The sequence below is a fragment of the Aspergillus homomorphus genome, assembly GCF_003184865.1.
Source record: "Aspergillus homomorphus CBS 101889 unplaced genomic scaffold BO97scaffold_61, whole genome shotgun sequence".
NCBI classification, from domain to species: domain Eukaryota; kingdom Fungi; phylum Ascomycota; class Eurotiomycetes; order Eurotiales; family Aspergillaceae; genus Aspergillus; species Aspergillus homomorphus.
The window spans coordinates 18,150-39,019 of record NW_020291947.1 but is presented as its reverse complement, the minus strand read 5'-3'; the positions used below and the strand labels follow the sequence as shown (position 1 = coordinate 39,019).

At 54.7% G+C, this 20,870-nt stretch overlaps 5 protein-coding genes across 5 annotated transcripts; 2 read left to right on the top strand and 3 right to left on the bottom strand.

Annotated features, from left to right (window-relative positions):
- Positions 1–1,298: 1,298 nt before the first annotated feature.
- BO97DRAFT_481128 (cytochrome P450) lies at positions 1,299–2,637 on the top strand (the record flags this gene model as incomplete). The annotated part of the gene is made up of 4 exons (XM_025700799.1): positions 1,299–1,302; positions 1,371–1,445; positions 1,508–2,155; positions 2,219–2,637. The coding sequence occupies 4 exons, from the start codon at positions 1,299–1,301 to the stop codon at positions 2,635–2,637; spliced, it is 1,146 nt and encodes a 381-aa protein (XP_025546769.1).
- Positions 2,638–2,818: 181 nt separating this feature from the next.
- On the bottom strand, positions 2,819–3,398 carry BO97DRAFT_408831 (uncharacterized protein). Its single transcript, XM_025695947.1, has one exon. The coding sequence runs from the start codon at positions 3,320–3,322 to the stop codon at positions 2,864–2,866; it is 459 nt and encodes a 152-aa protein (XP_025546768.1). The 5' UTR covers positions 3,323–3,398; the 3' UTR covers positions 2,819–2,863.
- Positions 3,399–3,504: 106 nt separating this feature from the next.
- BO97DRAFT_408830 (uncharacterized protein) lies at positions 3,505–5,404 on the top strand (the record flags this gene model as incomplete). Its single annotated transcript, XM_025695946.1, has 1 exon — positions 3,505–5,404. A coding segment is annotated over exon 1 (1,420 nt), but the record flags the coding sequence as incomplete, so codon positions are not given.
- Positions 5,405–5,658: 254 nt separating this feature from the next.
- Positions 5,659–12,654, bottom strand: BO97DRAFT_446693 (ketoacyl-synt-domain-containing protein; the record flags this gene model as incomplete). Its single annotated transcript, XM_025698677.1, has 1 exon — positions 5,659–12,654. The coding sequence occupies one exon, from the start codon at positions 12,652–12,654 to the stop codon at positions 5,659–5,661; it is 6,996 nt and encodes a 2,331-aa protein (XP_025546766.1).
- Positions 12,655–14,058: 1,404 nt separating this feature from the next.
- Positions 14,059–20,740, bottom strand: BO97DRAFT_429106 (type I polyketide synthase; the record flags this gene model as incomplete). Its single annotated transcript, XM_025697346.1, has 3 exons — positions 14,059–14,910; positions 14,964–20,405; positions 20,468–20,740. The coding sequence occupies 3 exons, from the start codon at positions 20,738–20,740 to the stop codon at positions 14,059–14,061; spliced, it is 6,567 nt and encodes a 2,188-aa protein (XP_025546765.1).
- Between the last annotated feature and the right edge of the window lie 130 nt (positions 20,741–20,870).

The following is a 20,870-nucleotide window of genomic DNA, read 5'->3' as shown; positions in this document are numbered from 1 at the left end:
GTCGGTCCTCTAACTGAAAAGGTGATGATTGACCGCACGAAGAAACAACCCAATTTGTAATAAACAGGCTCCAGGTAGCTTTCGTAAGTTGGAAAGAGATTCGTCATTACGGAGAAACGATTGTGACTGATGTCTAGATTTTCACTTTCATTCCTTGCTTGCCTCTTGGTCGGTATCGAGCCTTGCGTGTCTGCTCGCGCGATTCCTAAAATAAATCACCTCACTCGCTCACCGAAATCCTGATCGCATCGTGCCTTACATGTTTCATTGACACCGTGCCTTGCGTTCGCTCCAGCCCGAATACCTGGCTGTGCCTTGCTTGGTTGAGCGCGCCTTGCTTGCTCTCCCTCACTTCGGAACTTTGATCGCAATGCGCCGTCCTTGCATCGGAATGTTTGCAGCTCGGCTTTCGAGTCTGTGACAACACCGCAAAGTAACGTCGGCATCTTTTGCCACTACGTATTGGACGCAATACACACACACATGAGGCGGGTTGCCTGAATTTTCCTGTCCGGGCCTTTCCCTCCCTTACTGCACGGGTTCCATCGGAAGCTGAGAGCTGACGCGAGAATGATTCAAAAAGAGCAGGGGAAGACTCGCACCTTACGATACATTATCCCCAGGGCACGGCTGAGTCTCCAATAGAAGTACGGGTATTCGAAAGCCGGATAGGTCATTGTTCCTGGATTTCCAATGGATGGTGGAGTCAACACGGGGCGACCAGCCCTTCCAGCCTTCCTTGGCCAGCTCTACTCCCAAGCTTTCATAATAGGAACACTCGTTCTCTTGCTCGCTCTTGCAGCCCTTGCAATTGATTATCTCGACCTGGTATCTAAACGCTGGGCGCTGCAGGGAATCCCCATCGTGGGTGAAGGCAATTACTGGAAGCGCCGGCTCAATCGCCTGCCGCTCGCCCAGGACTTCAATGGAACTCTTCAGCATGCATTGGAGACGGTAGGCAACTACCACGGACGCATGCCTGTCAGATTAGCAGAGATTGATTTTTTTCTGAACAGTACACCAAGGAGGGACAGCCGTGGGCTTTGCCGTTCTTTCGAGGCTACATGATCGTCCTGCCGCCCAAGTCGCGGAAAGACTACGAGGCCAAAACACCCGATCATTTCAGCTTTCTAGACTCCGTCAATGATGTATGACTTTTATACCCCGTGACAGGCATTGCTTTGAGTCACATGTAGCTGATTCATGGGTTTTGCCAGGCATTTGGATTGGTGTCGACCTGTCCGATGACTCGGGATCACGTCAAAGCGGTCCAGGTATCTGTCGCTAAACGACAAAGCATGGGTAAGAGACCGCGAGAGATTACCTAGTGCTCAAATTGAGACTGACACAAGTTATCTTTGCTGCAACAGAGTCAATGCACGAGGCTGTGGTCGACGCAGTTGACCAAGCGCTTAAAGCCCTCGCCATCAAGGAGAAAGATCAGGGTAAGTTGGCAATCCTCCTGTTTTCATTGTCTTGAAACCGACCTAAACATCTGACTGATTAGATTGGCAACCTTTTGCCGCCTGGGAAGTCATCTGGTTCATGATGATCCAGGTGGCAACGGCGTACATTATCGGGCCCGACTTCGGGCAGGACCCAACGTATATTCAGCGGTGTGTGGACTTCTGCTTGCAGGCGAGCGAGTTCCGCGACTACCGAGGCATGTTTCCTGAATCCGTGCGGCCACGTCTTGTGAGTCTGTCGCGTCCCGGTCGGAGGCTTCACGCCACCATCGCCAGAGCCAAGCAACAGTTACTTCCGGAGATCCGGCAGCGGATTGCGCGCACGAGGGACACCAAACTGGCGGCTGGCCAATTCCGCCACACGTTGCTCGACGCGAGCATTCTGATCAAGATGAAGAACGGCGCAATTGGCAGGGACGCCGCCCTGGCGGACGAGGAGAAGCAAGCAAGTATCCTCGCCGGCGACTGTCTCCTTAGCGCCCTCGAGATCGCCTATCCCATTGCCGCGTATGTCATCGGGATGATCAACTATTCGATTGCAGATCCCGGGTATGCAGATGTCTTGCGGGACGAGATTCGCGCCGCTTTGCAGACCACGGGGGGCACCTGGACAATCGACATTCTGGATCAGATGCCTCGGCTGGAGAGCTTTGCGCGCGAGACGGTGCGCTGTGATACAACCTCAATTTGTAAGTCATCCGCCCTCTTCCACTACAACGTACCTTTTACTCAAGAGAGACCTCAAAATTTAGTCACCGCCACGCGTCGTCTGCAGAAGCCAGTGCGGCTCGACTCCATCGGGCGAACCTTGAATGAGGGCAGCTACGTCACGCTGCCTGCGCAGTGGTTGCACCAGAACCCCGCCGTCTATCCCGACCCTGAACGGTTCGACGGCACGCGGTTCTACGACTCGGATGCCCATCGGTGCGCCACACGCGTTTCAACCGGAACCCCGGATTTCGTGCCCTTTGGCTACGGGGCCGAGATGTGTCCCGGGCGGGACCTGGGCATGCGCCAGGCGCGGTTGGCCTTCGCCAAGATTCTGATGGCGTACGATCTGGATTCATATCCTGTCCGAGGGCTGAAGCAGCCTAACAAGGCATCTAGTCCTACGGCATCGGTTGATTGGGAGTTCAAGTTACAGTGGAGACGTCGGACGAGTCAATCCTAGTGCGCGATGATGATCTCAGGGCCATGGTATAGTAGCTTCTCAAACAACCTAGAGATATCAACCAGAGCAATTAATGGTGGTAGTGGATTGTTCTACCAAACCAGATCAAATATATAAGTGCAAGCCACATACGTGGGAAAGTAGTTATCTACTACCAGCCTAAAGCTATTCTGTAGTCAGTCACTCATCTAGATTGCACCCCAAACAACAACCACCCAACCGCAGACTAGCCTTCGGTATACGGCGGCGGCGGGGTACCATCGCGTTCGACGATCTCGTCGACCTCGGGGTCCGACATCCCCAGCCGCCAAGCCAGCTGGGTCAATGTCCTTGCGTCCCGAACAGCCCTACCAAAGGCACCGGGCTGCGTGGCTATATCGAACTTTTCGCCGCGCGCAGTCGCGCGCGAGAACTCGGGCTCGATGACCCGGCCACAGAATGAATGCACCTGCAGGGTGAGGTCGGCCTCCGGCGGCTGCGCGACGACCCAGAGGATTCTCTTGGCCAGCGCGCGCGCCTGGTCGTAGTCGAAGGGCCGCGAGCTGCTCAGCCGCGTGCCGCTGCCGTTGTACAGCACCCGTAGCAGGTAGACTAGGTTCACGCCGTCCAGATCGTATTCGCAGGGCCGGAGCGGGGTGATGCGGGCGTTGGGCGGGTTGCGCACGATGTATTTGTCGTTGTCCATTGCGTTATTGGGTAGCATCTTGGTGGTCGTGGGGGTAGTGATGCTGTTGTGTGGTGTGGTGTGGTGTGGTGTGGTGTGGTGTGGTGTGGTGTGCTGTGTAGGGTCAGGTACTGCAGTGGGCTGCATGGGTTTTATATAGCAGTGGGACTCTCTCAGCTGATTCTCTTTACCCAGCATTCCCTCACGATGAAAGCCATTCTTCTTCCAAGAAGCAAGAGACGAGAAGCTCCGGGGAGTGCACAAGGGATGCACGGAGTATAAAGACGGGCGCCTCTTGATGAGCTCGTGGCTAACCGGAACTCCCAGCTTAAGCGCATTGTCCTCGGATATAAATCCCTTGAACAACCTCCTGAACCATCATGCAGAAAGGTTGACACTGCAAAGGGAGACCCAACAAGCCAAAAGCTGAAGCAATCCCACCCACCCATCGCACAGACTAATCATACAGCCCAACACCACCTCATACCCATACCCAGCCCCAAAATGAGCACCCAAAACCCCACCCCCAACCCCAGCCCTAACCCCCCACCCTCAACCTTCAAATACACCCCAACCCAACCAACCCCCATAACTCTCCCCTGGCTCGCAACCCTAACAACCCACCTAGCAACCCACAAAATCCCAGCCGCCCTGATCAACCGCGCCCTCTTCCGCGCCCTCGGAATGAACGATAACCTGCTGATGGATGCGTGCATCGACCTCGACATCCCCGACAAGCACCTGCCCGACGCAATCAAGATCCTGAGGGAGGCAGGCTTCGACGACAAGCCGCGGGACTGGGAGGAAGTGAAACCGCTGTTCACGTGGCCGAGCGGACCGAGTCGGGAGGGCCCGATTACGAAGGAGTTGATCGCAAAATTGTCGAGGTTGGAGGTGGAGGATCAGGCGCATCGGTTGGCGGATGCGTGGTGGGCGCCGGCGCATGTGTTTTTTCTTTGGCGCGGGAAGTATGAACCTGTTCGGGATGGAAGGTTGTGGGGGTTAGGGTCGGAGTGGGGGGGTCCTGATGCGCTGGAGGCGTTGACCGGGCAGGGAGAGGTCGTGTTGTTGAGGTTGTTCGCGCATGAGCGGTTTTTTTGGCATTTGCCGCCGCCGAGGGTGGATATTGAGGTTGAAGAGGGTGAAGGGAATAGAGAGGAGGGGGACAGGGTCAATGAGAATTGGGATTGTTATTTGCTTGTTGGTTGTGGGGGGGTTGATGCTGCGGTGCAGACTGTTGATACTGATATTGATAGTGATATTGATACTAATACTGGCACAGACACTGGCATTGGCACTGACACAAATACAGACAATGCTACTAGGACTGACACTGACACCTCCACAGACCCAGGCAGCCTGACCCCCACCCCCACGACGACGACCACCACCACCCCTCAACTAACACTCCGCGTAATGAAACCAGCCCAATACGTCGAGAGCATGCTAATGCTACACTGGCGCGACCACCCACGGAGAGTCGCCGAGGAAGCACCGCGCTACTCGGCCTCGAACGAGATGATGGGCACAAGCTGGGACCTGACGTACGAGATGCTGCGGGAGCTGGCATGGCGGACGCAGCCGGCGTGTCTGCAGCCCGATGCGTTCCGGCCGATGTTCTACCAGATCTGGGTCGAGGAGCTGAACACCGCGCCGGGGAGCAGCGCCGACGAAGAGATCCAGAAGCGGATCACGACGACCACTTCCCGGTGCGTCGGCTTCAAGAACAGATTGGTGAAGCGGTTGCTAGACGATGGAGCCTTGCCCCCGTCTCCGTTTCCCATCCGGCGGAGAGACGTCCCCGAGACGCTGCGCGAGGCTTATGAGAGGCTTATGGGAGGAATGCCTGAGGAGTCGCCGCTGCCGTGGAATGACGAGCTCGAGGATGGCTTGGACATTCTGTTCCGTCAGCGCGGTCGGCTGATGTAGAGTTCCTGGTTAGTCCGGGGTTTCTATCCTTGGTGATTTGCGATATTCTGGACTCCGTAATCTAGTAGGCTTGGTTCGTAGGAGTTGTTACCTGAGGGTGAAGAAAACTTAGGAAAGTCCACAGGTTTTATTCCTTAATAAAAATAGACATCATCAAAGTAGCACTGAAGACACAGGTGTGACAATCAGAAAAGAAAAGCACCAACACAATGACATACTCAATTGGCTAAATATGTAAGGCAAGCATCGATACTAAGTGAGCTTCCCTTCATAAGATGAAGACGATGACATATAGGTGTTGACTCAGAACAGAAAAGCATCAATACAATGGTTACCCCATAGACTAAACATCCAACCCCAAACCAATTTACCTTCATAAGAGAACACACCGTATAACGACGCCTCACTCCGGCTGGTATAGACAAATATCACGACCTCAGAAACCCCATCGCCTTCCATCCCCGAAAATACCCCCTCACCACCTCTGCATCCACAGCACCCACCCCCGCCAGCGTGGCCGAGTGTTCACGACACCGCACAGTCTCCAATCTCAATCCGCCGCAAGACATCCGTTGGAAGTGCTCTTCTAGGAAGTCCACCATCAGAGATGCAGGGTTTTCCTCGACGGGACCAGAGAAGGTCCGGACACGGTCGATCCATTCCTCGAAAGGGACAGGGGAGATAACTCTATGTTCGGTCTCTGAGCCGTCCCCTTCCGGGGAGTACTGTAAGCCCTCAGCTAACAGAGGTAGCATGGATTGCCACGATTGTCCGACCGGGTTCTCGATGTGGTAGACCGGGTACCTGCTTTCTGCCTCCGTTCCTTGCCTGGGAAGAAGCAGATCCCCCAAGGTAGCTGCGACATCTTCCACAGGAGTCCACGAGACGGCGCCTTTGAAATCAGGGAGACATCCAAGAGTCTGCGAGGACTTCAGGAGGAACGGGAGGTGTTCCTGCGGATTCCAGTATCCACTTACCCGCGACCCTGCTACTTGTCCTAATCGGACAGACATGGCTCGGAACACATGCGGGAAACGGTGGAGAGTCTCGTCGAGCATGCGCTCGCAGATATACTTGGCGAGTCCATAGCCATTGGGGAGAACGCAGTCGAGTGGAAGTCGGGATTCCGGTACGTTGGGGTTACCGGTGTGGAGCGGGTGGTGGCCGACTGTGGCAATCGAGGAGATGAGTTGGAACTTAGTCTGAGAGCCAGTATATACGTGGCTGGCGAAGTCGAGTAAATTGCGCATCACTCGGAATTGAGATTCGAATCCTTCGACAGGGCGTTTGCCGCTCATGGGCCAGGCGTTATGGATGATGTGCGTGGTGGTTGAGCTGAGGCGAGTGTACTCGGCTTGAGTCAGACCGAGGAGGGGCTTCGACGTGTCGGTCTCGAAGACCTGCAGCTTAAAAAGCGCGGAAGTGCTCATGGTGACCCCCCGCGTAGATAGGGCTTCATGCTGACGCTGGGTTGGCGTCTTGCTGCGGGTGCGACCGGGGCGATTAAGGCAGATCACACCAGCAATGTCAGGCCGGTGGGCGAGATGGCTAACCAACTGGCAGCCTAGACTGCCGGTCGCACCAGTCAAAAGTACTATGGCTGCAGAGGACGCATCTTTGAGTGATGTTCTGGGTGCCGGCAGCGATTCCGGAGCAGTGAATCCCTGCGTGTATTGTCGAATGTAGGCGTCCACTACTGCCTGTCGAGCCACCAAGTCGGGGTCAGCGGGTGGGCTTGGGGGTTGCGGCAGGGAACGGTGATGGTGCTCATACCTTGACCCTGGAGAGACCATTGCGACGATGATGCGCTCGATTCCAACGTCAGGTCGGTTTCCATCCGTCCAATCGACTTGGCCATAGCCTGCTGCGTGAAGAGCTGCCTCCCATCGTGACGGGTCGGCCACAGCATGGCATCGACCATCATCGAACAGCCACCACCCCTCGAGAAGACCGAAGATCATATCAATCCACACCAGTGGCTGGGTCATCTCCAGCATCATCAGAAAACCGTCGGGCCGCAGAGCCTTCCGTATATGCTTTGTAGATTCAGTCAGATTACGAGTCGCATGAACAGCATTGCTCGCGATGATGATGTGTTGACTACCCAGCAGATCATCCGCGGGAGCCTTCTCGATGTCATGCACTCGGAACTTCATAAACGAGTACTCTTTGAACTCCTTGCGAGCGTTGGCGAGAAACAGCGGCGAGATGTCGGTGAAGGTATACTCAACAGCGATGTTCAAACTGGCCAAGGCGGGCACAAGCTGCTTGGTAGTGCCTCCTGTGCCAGCGCCCATCTCCAATATTTTTAGAGGGCCTTCACGGGCAGGAAGTCTCTCAATCAACCGTCGCAGAAAATCTTCCATCATTTTGTAGTGTAATCTGTTGAACAGAAAGTCTCCGTAAAGACTAGACACTAATTGCCGGCCCTCTTCGCTGCCGAATATCAGGCGAAGACCATCCGCCTGTCCGGTCAGCACATCGGCCAGATGTCTTCCGGTAAAGTAGACTAGCTTATGGGCTTTCTCAAGGCCAGGATGCTGTCGAATCAGTTTCTCCAGGATGGTCTCACTCAAGTCGTGGGGAACAGGCCTCTGCGTTCGAACAACGATGTTTCCGTCGAGTTTGACCAATCGGCCATCATCCTGCAGAACTTGATAAATGTACTCAACCAAGCGATGATGCTTGGGAAGATGCTCAATGCGTGGCAAGACCTGTCCCTGACGGGCCGTACGCAGGCAGCAGCCGAGCTGCTCAAAGGCCTCAACTATCAAGGCAACACACATTTGAACCTGTGCAGGGTTGATTGTCTCCAAATATGCCGCGCCTCCGAAGTCAGAGATATATTCATCTGTGAGAAACTTAATCTCACTGAAAGCTTGCATGACAGCTTCAGACGGTATCTGGAGGTTCCTGTCCGTGAAGTATGACTTGGCAGTTTCCGGGACAGTAGCGGGGCTTGCAAGCTCACTAGGGGTAGAGAAACCGGGACTTGTAGGCAGTGACTTGGTTATCTTTTTCTCAACGTCGGATACTGTGAGCTCCTGTAGAACCTGTCCATGTGGAAAGTGTAGCCCGAATTTGCACTCCAAATCAGCTGACAGCTCCATGGAGAGAAGTGAATCGACTCCAAGTTCTCCGAGTGGAACATCATTTCGGATATCATGTTCTGCAACCCCCAGGAACTCTGCCAAAAAGGGCATAAACCCACTGGTTATCGAGACATTCAAGTCCCCGGAAACTGTAGTGGCTGAGTCGGAATACACGTCGCTGGCTGACTCCGCTGAGGATGACTGATCATCATCAGACGAAGCAGGCGTGGTAGTGCCACGAATGTAATCAATCAGACTGCCCACAGTTGTGAGATCCACTAAGTCATACATGGGGATTGAGCACTGAAACTTTTGTTCGAGATCCTGACCCATCTCCATGCCCATGAGCGAGTCGATGCCGATGTCGCAAAGCTGCGTGCTGTCTGCGATGTCGAGAGCATCCAGACCAGATAGCTCGGCAAGTACGGCTCTCACGCCTCGAGAAACGTCGTTGCCCGAGGATGAGTCTTTCAACTTCTGAGACCGAGACACAAGGTTGGCTTCCTTCAAGGAACCGACCATATTTGCTGGCCCCATTGATGCTGCACTAACTGTACCTTGGGCGGACACATCTGGAAGAGCAACCTTCGGCGGCATAGCAGGCTGCATTTTCAGATTGGGAGTCAACCTGGTCAGCATCCGACTCATTGCCTGTTTTGACACCCTGGTATACTTGATACCGAGCATGATCTCTGCTAGAGCGCCCGTGGCGGAATCAAAAACGAAGACATCTGTCATGTACGCCTTTTCCTCCTCAATGTATTCATGATGAGCAACAACATCCCACGTCTCAACTTGACCATATCTGGATTCCATCTTAGGAGACCTAACCCAATGCTCGAGCCCATTAGCGATGTACATATCGCTGGATGGGAGGTCTGTCATGCAGTTGACCCAGATACCACCGACCTGAGCAAAGCAGTCAGATAAATGCATATCGAGCCAGCTCTTTCCAGCATGCTTTCTGAGCACACGACCAGCAGACTCGTTGCCCTTTCCGACCAGCTTCTGAAGGCCCTGGTACTCAATACCGTAATCGACGACTTCGGCAAATGCTCGGTAGATGTTTCGTCCTTGGATGATATCGTCCGCATCAGATGAGTTCAGAATGCGCATGCAACGGTCATGGCTACCGACTAGACGCCCGTATCGCGAGAACTCCGCGTGAAACTCGGGTTCCTCGGTCAGACTGAATGTGATTTTCCCAAAAACATGCACAGTCGTGGCGGATCCGGCGCTACCCGAGCTTGCCAGGCAAAAGTCCCATGTGCGACCTCCGGTACTCTTCTCATTCTCTTCGAGGTCTAGCCAGACGGCCCTGGAAGGGTCTTCGCATAGCGGGGATTTGCTCTGGATATACTGGATCCGAGGAATGTATTTTGACTCTCGGAGACCCGGCTGCAAGCTTCTCAAAGCTTCAATGGCCATGTCAATTTCGAGGGTCATCGGACAGATTGGAGCGGTCTGTGCGATGGTATGACCCTTGAGATGATCCTTGAACACCTGGGTTGTGGTATTGATGCGGAATCGAGCTACACGCTGCTTAGGATCTTGGTATCCAACAAATGTGTACAGACATTCCGGAACAGGGTCTTCTCCGATCGGCTCAGTTGTAGGGGTGGACACAACTTCTTTGGGCACCTTGACATCCAACCAATGTTTGCTCCGTTCAAACTGATATACCGGCATCAAGATAGGCCCGTATTCGTAAGTCTGCGATCTGTGATGCGGCCAAAAAGTGAAGTTCAGCCCCTCTTTCCAGAGGGCGGTGGTCATATCGGTGATGTTATCGAGGCTTTGGGTGCCGTTGGTAATTTTGACCGCTTGGAAATGGCTTTGGGCAGGCGCTCCAAGAGCCCGGCGAGCCATACCCGTGATAGTTGAATTCGATCCAGCCTCGAGAAAGATAGCAGACGGATACTTCTTTGCTAACCGCTGCACAGCATGGTTAAAATAAACCGGATTCCGTAAGTGCTGAGCGAAGAAACAGGAACTGAGCGTTTCGCCAGCCGTCTCAGTGGCCCTTTCCATAGGGATCGATGCTGGTGAAAAGGTGACAGTCTGCCCCAGCCTTTTCAATCCGTCCATTAGAGTCAGCTCAACAAGCGTCGAGTGGAAAGCATGAGTAACATCCAACCTCCTTGTGCGCATTGACGAGGAGTCTGGGCTGCTGGAGATAGCTTCAGAAACCGCATCAATGGCTTTGGTTGATCCTGCCACGGTGAAGCTCTGCGGTCCATTATAGCAAGCAATTGTGGCAGTATTCTCTGAAGGGGTAAGCTTGTGGGCTTCGGCCAGTAACTGCTCCACGTGATCCAGGTCGCCCTCGATTGCCATCATCGCTCCGCGCTCCTGCCCCCACAGGTCCTGCAGAAGCTGAGCTCGTGTTGCGATGATGCGAAGAGCGTCCTCCACCTTCAATGCGCCAGAGACGCACAACGCCGTCAGTTCACCGAAGCTGTGACCCACGACGGCCGCAACCTCGACTCCACAGTCAATCCATGTCCGAGCCACGGAGTACTGTATGGCGAACAGCATGGTTTGAAGTTTGACCGGATCTTCCACCGGTATGGTCTGGAAAATTTCGGGATACAGACCATGATACCCCATAGCCTGTAGAATCGAATTGCAATGGTCAAGGTGATCTCGCAATACGCGGACACCATCGAAAACATCGCGGTCCAGTCCGATGAACCTCGAGATTTGGCCACCAAAGCAGAGAATGACCGGCCTAGTCGGCGTATGCTTGGGGGTGCGGGCTACACTGTTGTTGATCTTATTGATGTATGCCATCAACTTGTCATCCAAGTCAGAGATCGAGTTCGCGCTGAAAATGAGATTAGTGGGAAGATTGCGATTGGATTGGCGGCTAGCATTGAAAGACAGATTGGCCAGGGTGACGTTTCTTGCTGAGACGGCCTTGGACCGAACCAAACCCCTCAGCCTAGTAACAAACTCCAGCAAACTTCGGTCATCAAGAGCAGCCAGCCAGAAGGGGTGCTTCAGACCTTCAGCATGGATGGCGGTGGATCCAGCGCCATCATGCTGCCGGGGCTGAGTGACGATCAAGGAGGCGTTCGAGCCCGAAGCGCCGTAATTGTTGATCAGCGCAGCCCGATGATTCACGTCCCAGTTCTTCATAGATGTTGCAATTTCCAGCATGTCAGAGCTCGACGCCTTGAGGTGAGGGCTCAGAGTCTGAAAGCTTGCTTGGGGCGGGATCACCTGCTCCTGGATCATCAGAAGCACCTTAATTAATGCGACCGCACCAGAGGCGCTCTCCGTGTGTCCGATCAGGCCCTTGACAGATCCAATACTCATGGGTGTCTGGCGGTTTTTCAATCCGCCAAACACCTCCAAGATACTGCTATATTCTGCGGGATCTCCGACAGCGGTGCCAGTTCCGTGGGCCTCCACCAAGGAGATCTGCTGCGGGTCCAGCCCTGCTTTCTGTGTGACGTGCGCGAAGAGACTCGAAAGCGAAGGAGAGTTGGGCACAAAGATAGGCGTGCAATTCAAGTTCTGGTATACCGCTGTTCCGGAGATGCACCCAAGAATCACGTCTCCGTCGCTAATCGCGTCAGACATCTTCTTAAGGAACACCACCGCTGCAGCCTCACCCCGACAATAGCCGTCCGCCCTAGCATCAAAGGGCTTACAGGCGCCCGTCCGACTAAGAAATGAGGCACCAGCCAGATTCTGGAACCATAATCCATTGGTCATAACATTTACGCCGCCAGCTAAGGCGGCCGAACATTCGCCAGCCAGGATGGCCTGACACGCCATATGCACCGAGACTGCCGCGGTGGAACACCCGGAATCAAGAGTCATGGACGGGCCCGTCCAGCCGAAGTAGTGGCTGATCTTCCCAGCGATAAAACTCCGGAGGTTCCCGGTGGTTGTGAAAGCGTTCGGTTCATGGCAGGCGACATTGGTCTCATAGTCGGAATTGCAAACCCCCAGATAGCAGCCCACGTGCTGATCGACGTCCGCTAGACTGAAGTATCCGGATTGTTGCACCGCCTGATAGGCGACCTCCATCATCAGGCGCTGCTGCGGATCCTGAGAGGCCACCTCTCGTGGGCTCTTCTTGAAGAATTTGTGATCGAAAGCGTCAGAGTCGTTGAGGAAGTTGCCGTACCACCGGCGGTTGGGGTCAAGTTTGCGCCAGTGGGATTCAAAGGGGATTCTGTCGAGAGGCACCTCCCGGTGTTGGGACTGAGCAGAGCAAAGCAAGTTCCAGAACTCTTCCGGGTCGTCTGCGCCTGCCACTTTGAGAGAGTAGCCGATGACGGCGATATCGTTCTTCGAAGGGGAAGTAGGAGGGGCCATGGCTGCTCTTTCGATGTAAACCCTTGAGGTGTTGTTGTGTTTGATGCAAGGATGATAAGTTCGTCTAAAGTATTGAGCTTAATCGCTCGAACCGGGGTATCTAGCAAGCTGGGAGAATCAAATGCGGTATGCGTGGTCTAGGATGATGATAAGAGAAAGGCGCGTCTAGTCTATCGCGCAAACATAAGGTCTGGATGTCGTCTATGACAGATGAAAGAATGATGATGCCCGATTATGCAAAGTGAGAGCTCTGTTCATTCAAGATTCAGTTCGCCAGAGGCCATGCCAATTATATAGATCTTACCAGGCAGGAGCCTCATCTTGACCACGGATACTCCCATCTTGTTGATGTCTGATTGAGCCATTCGATACCATGCGATAGGACATGGTTACGGCTCCTTTGGTCCTTGCGATTCCAAGATTTGCTGATTCCGAGCCATGGCCCCAACGGCTGCATGAGCCAAGGGCTGTAGGTAAGCTCCTTTGCGAGGTGAGCGCTGACAGCGGACGCCGTGTGATGTGTACTTCATGAGAATACTAGACCGTTGGAAGCATGATCCTTCGAGAACGAGTGTATCAGCCCTGCTTGGAAGTACGTAAGCTGCTTCTCCTCCGGGATAGTCGAATAGTCGCTATAGTGGAGATCAGTTCCGGGACACGGATAGTCCTCGGATGAGCCGATTTGAGTCATTAGGCTAAAGCAATCATGCTAAGGTGGACCAGCTCAGGCGTATGCAGCTGGCATGCATGAGAGACACGTTGTATGCATTCAAACTTAAATAGAGATGAGAAGAAGGAGAAAACTCCGAGATGAGGCTAGACAAAAAAACACCGAACCGAGAAACGCACGTGCCACCCGGAGCGATGAGGCTCTCGTCCGAATTGGCTCTAGCTTCGACTTTATACTTCATACTTCAGCATAAGCCGTCAACATAATGTTCGAAAATAGATAAAGATCGCCATATCCTTAACACAAGTTCACATCTGAGCCTAGGCCTAACCAAAAAGCGCCGCACTTCAATGCTAAACTATCACAAACTCCGAGGGATTACCGGCGCATATGCGAATCCAAGCGTTGGCAGCACGAACAATTGTCCAAGACCCTAGCGTCGAGTAATCTTCACCGCTAATCAATTTGATTGCTCCTATATGCAATAAACTCCAGTCGGATCGGAGATGCTCCAAGTCCGAAACTACTGGTCGCTGTGAAGAAGAGAACGTCTGGTATAGAGTTTCAAGTTTCAATTATCAAATTAGCAGTTCAATCTAGGTACAAGCGAGAATAGCAAATAGTGTAGTCAAGTTGGAAGGACAATCGACAAACTAGCCCCCATCTATGCCCGGATTAGAAAAACAAGGTACATGCAAGTCGTAATACTCCGTAGCCGCTCTGGTGGGGTGTTTCTATTTGGCAATCAACTCGCTCTTCTCTGCCAACAGGGCGCCGAACTCCGCCAGAGACGGGGTTTGGAGGATGTCAAAGATGGACACCCTGGCCCTGAGGCTCGTGGCAAGGTAGTTGCGGAGGTCGACTGCGACCAGAGAGTCGACACCATACTTGGAGAGGGACAGACTCGGGTCGATGACTTCCTGCTCAATGTTGAAGATGGAGGCCGTCTTGCCGGCAACCACATCCACAATCAGCTTGATAGCATCGGCCTTGGACACCGGTCCAGCAGCGAGGGCACGGTTGAGTACAGCAAGACTGTCAGCGCTGCCAGAGGCTTCGGCGCCGTCGGAAGAAGCTCCGCGAGGGGTAGAGAGACGAAGGGTGCCGAAGCGACGGTCGAGACGAGTGACGGAGTCTTCGGGGATAGCATCGTCCCGGGCCAGACCCACGACGACTTGGCTATCAGCGGGGCTAGTGGGGCGGGGCTGCCGAATGGACTTCTCGAGCAGCTCAAGGACGAAATCGACATCGGCGGAGACGGCACCCAAGTGTTCCACACGCTTGAGCACCTCTTGTTCACCCTCTGCTCCCTGCGAGGCAACCCAACCGGCACCCTTGATGGCACTCAGGTTAAGAGCAATGGCAGGCTCACCCTGAAGAGTACGGTGGCGCGCCAAGGCATCTTGGAAAGTGTTACCTGCAGTGTAGTTGGACTGGGAAGTGTGGCCAGCCACACCAGTAACCGAAGAGAGGAAGATGAAGAAGTCAAGGTTGGGCAGATGGGTGTTCAGGTTAATGCTGCTGTCGACCTTGGCCCGGATACCCTTTTGCCATTGGTCGTAGGTCATACGCTCAAGCACCGTGTCCTAGATAATGTTAGTGAATTTTGAAAATGCACATCGTGTAGATTGTTGCTTACCTCAAGGGCCATGGCAGCGTTGATCACACCACGAACAGGTGGCAGAACATCAGCAGTATCCTTGAGCAACTTGACCAGGGCCTGCTCGTCGGAGACATCGCAGGAGCGGATTTGGAGGTTGCAACCATCGGCCTTGGCTGAGGCCTGCATGTCAGGCACCTCAGGGCTGGCCTCGGCCTTGCGAGAAACAACAAGCAGGTTCTTAGCTCCGTTCTCCATCAGCCAGGACACAATGGACCGACCGATGCCACCCATACCACCAACAATCAGGTAGGTTGCATCAGACTTGCCAAGGGAGATAGGCGTAGCATCAGCGGATTCTTGGACATCGAGATCGGGGTAGGCTCGGGAAATGTAGAGGGTTGAGTTCTTCACCGAGTACTCGCACTCACGGTCGGCAGCGGTGAGGCTGGAGTCGAAGCTCTGCTCAAAGACATCCACAATGTGGCCGATCTTGTCACTGGTCCAGGGGATCAAGTCCGTGGCGGCAGTGAAGTCAAGCTGGATTAGGCGCTTGCCGGCGTCTTCCTGGCGCACAGTACGGAGAAGACCCTGAGTCTGCCCATAGACGGGGATCTCGGAGTCGATCGCACCACCGGCGCTCAGCCAGAGGAGGTTCTGGCTGTTGACCAGTAGCTTCTGCAGCTTTCCGAAGTCAGCCTCTCCAATGTGGTGAACGAAGGGCTGCTCCAGTTCCGCTGTGAAGATGATAGCCTTGTCCTCGAATGCCTCGAGCTCATCAAGGCTTTCAGTGATGGGAGTAACACCAGTGCGAGCCTGGATAGCAGTGCTGAGCTCATCAACCCACTCAGCAGGAGGGGTGACTGTCGCGGGGTGGACGATCGAGATGGTAGAGGGGTAAGAAGACTTGGTTGACTTGGCGCTAGTCAAGATCAAGCTGAGAGACTGCAGGCTGGGCTCCTCGGAATCACCAATCTCAAGATCGACTCCAGAGAAGCCCGCCTCGCGCAAGAGCGCATCCCAAGACTCGACTGACTTGGACTCCTTGAAGCTGGGAAGTGTGGCGAAAACAAGCTGCGAGTCGGCACGGTCCTTGGTGGTCTCGATGAGAATCAGCTTTCCACCTGGGGCGAGGAGCTTCTGCACATTGGACAGTGCGGTTTGCGCAGACTCAGTGCCCTGGAAGGCTTGCGAGGCAATAATGAGATCATATCCTCGCTCCAAGGACTGCTCGAGTGGGTTCTTCTCAATGTCGAGAGCCTTGAAGTCGATCAAGTCAGACCAAGCAGCGAGCTTCTGGCTGGCAGCCTGGAGGGAGTCAGATGAGGCAGCAGTGAAGGTGTAGTGGCCTAGAAGAGAGCGGGTGCCGTCGGAGGCACGAGCAGCAAAGGCCTGCAGGACACTCTCAGTAGCGGCAGCCCCCAGACCAGCTCCCAGACCCAAGACCTTGGCACCAGGGCGCTTCACGGCGAAGAGCTCGATGACCTGGGCAAGCTGTGCGCCAGTTCTCTCCTTGAGCTTAGGGTAGTCAGCCAGGAACTCCGGCACCAGGTTGCCATCCTTCGCGAAATCCTGGGGTGCAACCTCGCCGCGGATAATGCTCGCAAGCTGTTGTCCGATACGGACAGTAAGGGAAGCGGAGGCGTTCTTGCTGGCAATCAGCTCATCCACAAGCATCTGCTTCATACCCTTGCTGGTGCGGGCCCAGGTCTTGCTGCGGGGAGCCAGCTTTCCGCTCTCTCCGAGCTTCACAACTTCCTTCAGCCACTCGTACAGACGCTGGATGTGCTTCTCCCACTTCTCGGAAGTCTTGTTGTAGCCGGTCTTCTCGATCTCGCGAACGGCATCGGCGATGTGAAGATAGGTAGCACGTAGCAGCTTGTTCTCGAACTCCGCCTGCTGGTCGGTCGGAGTGATGCGGAGAGAGTCCTTGAAGGCGGCATCCGGCTTGGAGGTGAAGATATCAAGCTCCCACTGCAGCTTGGAAGTCATGGGAAGGTTGGCCTCTGGGTTCTCGGCGCCACGCGGGACGGCCTGGGCAAAGAACTCATCCAGCTCGAAGACTGGCAGCGAGCGCTCGTCATCCTGGTTGATAACGGCAATGTTCGAGCTGAATCCTCGGCTGTCCGCACTCAGGTTCTCGGTGAAAGCCTGCAGTTTCTCGCCGCTGTGGCGGTTGAGGCCACTGCGGATGGTCAACTTGCGCATGGAACGGGGAACGACCATGGAAGATTGGAGGAGCTTCTTGGGCAGGTTCGTGTAGGCAGCCACGACAATGGCGTCAAGGGTGGTCGGGTGAATGACATAGTCATGAGCCTCGGAAGCCACGGTGGGGATGGTAAGGTCGGTGATTGCCTTCTTCCGCACAGTCTGGATATCGCCAAGATTGCGGAAGGACGAGCCGTGGTAGATGCCAGACTGGCGCAGGCTGGCAAACAAAGCATCCTCGCTCACATGGCTGGGCTTGACACCGGGGTGGAAGAAAGATTCGGAGTGAAGGGCAGACTCGGGAGAGGCTTCCTTTGCGCTGTCATCCTTTTCGGCCTTGACGGAACCCCTGCAGTTCACGATCCAGGTACCGGCAGCGGTCAGAGAAGACAGGAGGAAGTCGTACCAGCCAGCCTCCTTGTCAGAGGGACGGAGCTGAAGCTGGGTTTCAACACCGGCAGAGGAATCCGAGATGGCCAGAGCATTGGTAATCTCAATGTCACGCAGCTGGAAGGCAGTGATCGAATCGGTGGGTCCATCAAGAAGACGAGTTGCCTCAATAGCCATTGCGATGTAGCCTGCACCAGGAAGGACGACGGAGCCGTCAATCTGGTGGTCAATCAACCAGGACACGTCAGAGAGGCGGAGGAAGTTTCTCCAGGTCGGGGTGAGACCGTTGTCACCAGGAATCAGACTGCCGAGCAGCTCGTGGGGAGCGAATCTCTTGTGGCGGATCTCCTTGTTCACTCTAGGCTCGGTCCAGTAGCGGGTAGAGTGGTTCCAGGCGTACGTGGGCAAATCGTGGACGAAGTGATGCTTCTCGCCAAGAGGAGAGTTGACAGCCTCAAGGGAAACGGGGTACCCCTTACCCAAAAGCTCGCAGGCAACATTCTGCATGGTCTCAACAGCATTGACACCTCTCTGCAGGCAGGAAACATAGGGGATCTCTTCGCGGCCCTTGAGGATCTGGCGGATGGGGCCAGCGAGAGTGCCGTGAGCGCCCAGCTCGACGATCATATCGACTTCGCGCTTTCCATCCTCATTGAAGCACATGGCGTCGAAAGACTGGCTGAAGAGAACTGCATTGGTCAAGTTGTCGGCCCAGTGCTTGGGACCCAGAGTTTCGGCAGAAGTGACGACCTTTCCAGTGACCGGGGATGCGAAGCGGACCTTGTTCACCCACTCGCCGTCCTTGGGTTGAGCGGCCAGCAGCCTGGTGAGGCTGTCGGTGTAGTCCTGCGCAAAGCAAAGCATGTGGTGGGAGTGGTATGCGAGCGGAACCTTGAGTCTTCGGGCAAAGATTCCATCAGCTTGCAGACGAGCTTCGACCTGCTCGAGAGCGGGAAGATCTCCGGAAAGGGTGACGCTGCCGGGGGAGTTGACACAAGCCACAACAACGCGACCATTGTCGGTATTAGCGATGTATTTCGCTGCTTCTTCCTGGCCAAGACCAGCTGCCATCATACCACCAGAAAGAGACTTGAGAGCTTCGTTGCGGAGAGCGAGCTCACCACGGTAGAAGGCCGCAGCAAGAGCCTCCGAGAAAGTCAGAGCACCAACCGCATAAGCACCGGCAATTTCACCACTGGAGTGACTGGTGATGGCGGACGGTTCGACACCCCATGATCTGAGCAAATCGATCAAGCACAACTGGAGACCGACCGTGATAGGCTGGCTCAGGTTGACCTCAGACACACGGGTAGTCTTCGCATCGCGCAAAAGTTCTTCATACAGAGACCAGGTCGCACCGTGGCCCTTGAGGATCTTGTCAGCCATGTGGACGCTCTCGGCAAAGATAGGATAAGCTCCAATCAGCTCACGTCCCATAGCGTGCCATTGAGCACCCTGACCGTTGAAGACAAAGCCAAGTCGGGGCTTCTTGGTGGCGTGAGACATCTTGATGGTAGGCTCCTTCAAGCGTTCTGCCAGATCGGTGACGGAGCTAGCGCTCACAGCTGCCAGCCATGGGAGTCTGGATCGGCGCTCAGCCAGGGTGTAGGCCAGGTCTCCGAGAGCACTGTCGTCGAGGTGTTCAGTGGCCCACTCAGCGAGGTTAGCGAGCATGCCCTTGAGGGCAACCTTATCCTTCGCACTGACAATGTGGACGCGTGCCCTTGGGGTCTCCTCAATCTGGCGGCCGCTGACACCGAGGAACTGCTCGGGGGCACCATCAAGAATGACGTGGGCGTTGGTACCACCATATCCGAAGTTGTTGATGGAAGCACGCAGGGCCTTGTCCTTGGGCCACGGGGTAAGGGAAGTGGGAACAGTGAGGTTCCACTCCTGCTGGCGGATCTTGGGGTTGGGGGTCTCGTAGTTGATGTTCCGTGGAATTTGCTTGTGCTTCATGGCCCAAATGGTCTTGATAACAGCAGCAAGACCACTGACAGGCTCCGTGTGACCAATGTTCGTCTTCACCGAGCCGATGTAAACAGGATCGTTAGGCTGACGGCTCTTTCCAAAGGTCTTCGCCAAGGCAGTCGCCTCGGCAAGATCACCGGTAGGAGTACCTGTCATGTGGGCCTCAACGTAACCAGTATCAGCAATGTTCAGGCCAGCCTTGCGGTAGCACTGCTGGATCAGCTTGATCTGCGAGTCGATGGAAGGAGATGTGATAGTCTGAGTCTTTCCGTCCTGGTTCAGTCCAGTCTCTCTGATGACAGCGTGAACGCGGTCACCATCCCGGATCGCAGCATCAAGAGACTTCAGCACAAGGGCGGCAACACCCTCTCCTCTTCCGTAGCCCTGGGCACGAGCATCCCAAGCGTAACACTTGCCCTCTTCACCAACCATGCTCAACATGGACATAGCAATGTACAGGTCAGGGTTCAAGATGGTCGTACTGGCGCCAACTATGGACATCTCCGACTCGCCAGACTGGATGCTACGGCAACCCTGGTGAAGAGCGACGAGACCAGCCGAGCAACCAGTATCAATCGACATACTGGGCCCCTGCAGATCGTAGAAGTGGGAAACACGGTTGGAAAGCATGGCGGTACCGTTACCCGTGAGGAAAGGAGCGGGCATGGCTTCGGGGTCACGGCTCTGAAGATCGTGGTAATCCTTGCCGTAGCAGCCCGTGTACATGGATGTGTCGGTTCCAGCAATCTTTTCCAATGGGAGACCAGCATCCTCCATGGCTTCATAGACAGATTCCAGCAACAGACGTAGTTGAGGGTCCATGGCACTAGCCACATCAGCCGGCAAGTTGAAGAAACCGGCATCGAAAAGGGCGACATCCTCGTCAATGAAGTGACCACCAATGGCGTGGTTCTGTTGTAGATGGTCAGCCTTGCATGCTCTCCTCCATGCAGCTTGGGTAGAGGGGTACTCACGCGTCCAGCCCTGTCCTTGTCTGGGTGGTAGAAGGAGTTCACGTCGAAGCGGTCCTCGGGGATGCGAGACCAGGCACCTTCACCGGCGGCCAGCATCTTCCACAGCTTCTCGGGGGTGCTGGCCGACCCTGCGAACTTGCCGCTGATACCAACAATGGCAATGGGTTCGGAGGGGCGGGCACCTGCATTGACAGCAGCACTTCCGGTGGGAGCATGGCTACCGGTAGCAGGGATGGAATCGAAAGTTCCGTTGGCCGACGAGTTGATAGTCATTTTGATTGGTTGTTGATCGTGTCGGATTGATCTGCTGGTGATTGATTGTCTTTGGATGCTCTCTTCGGAGAGTGCAAGGTTTGAGATGATTAGAGTATTAGGATTAAAATGCGATGATGATCGATGATGT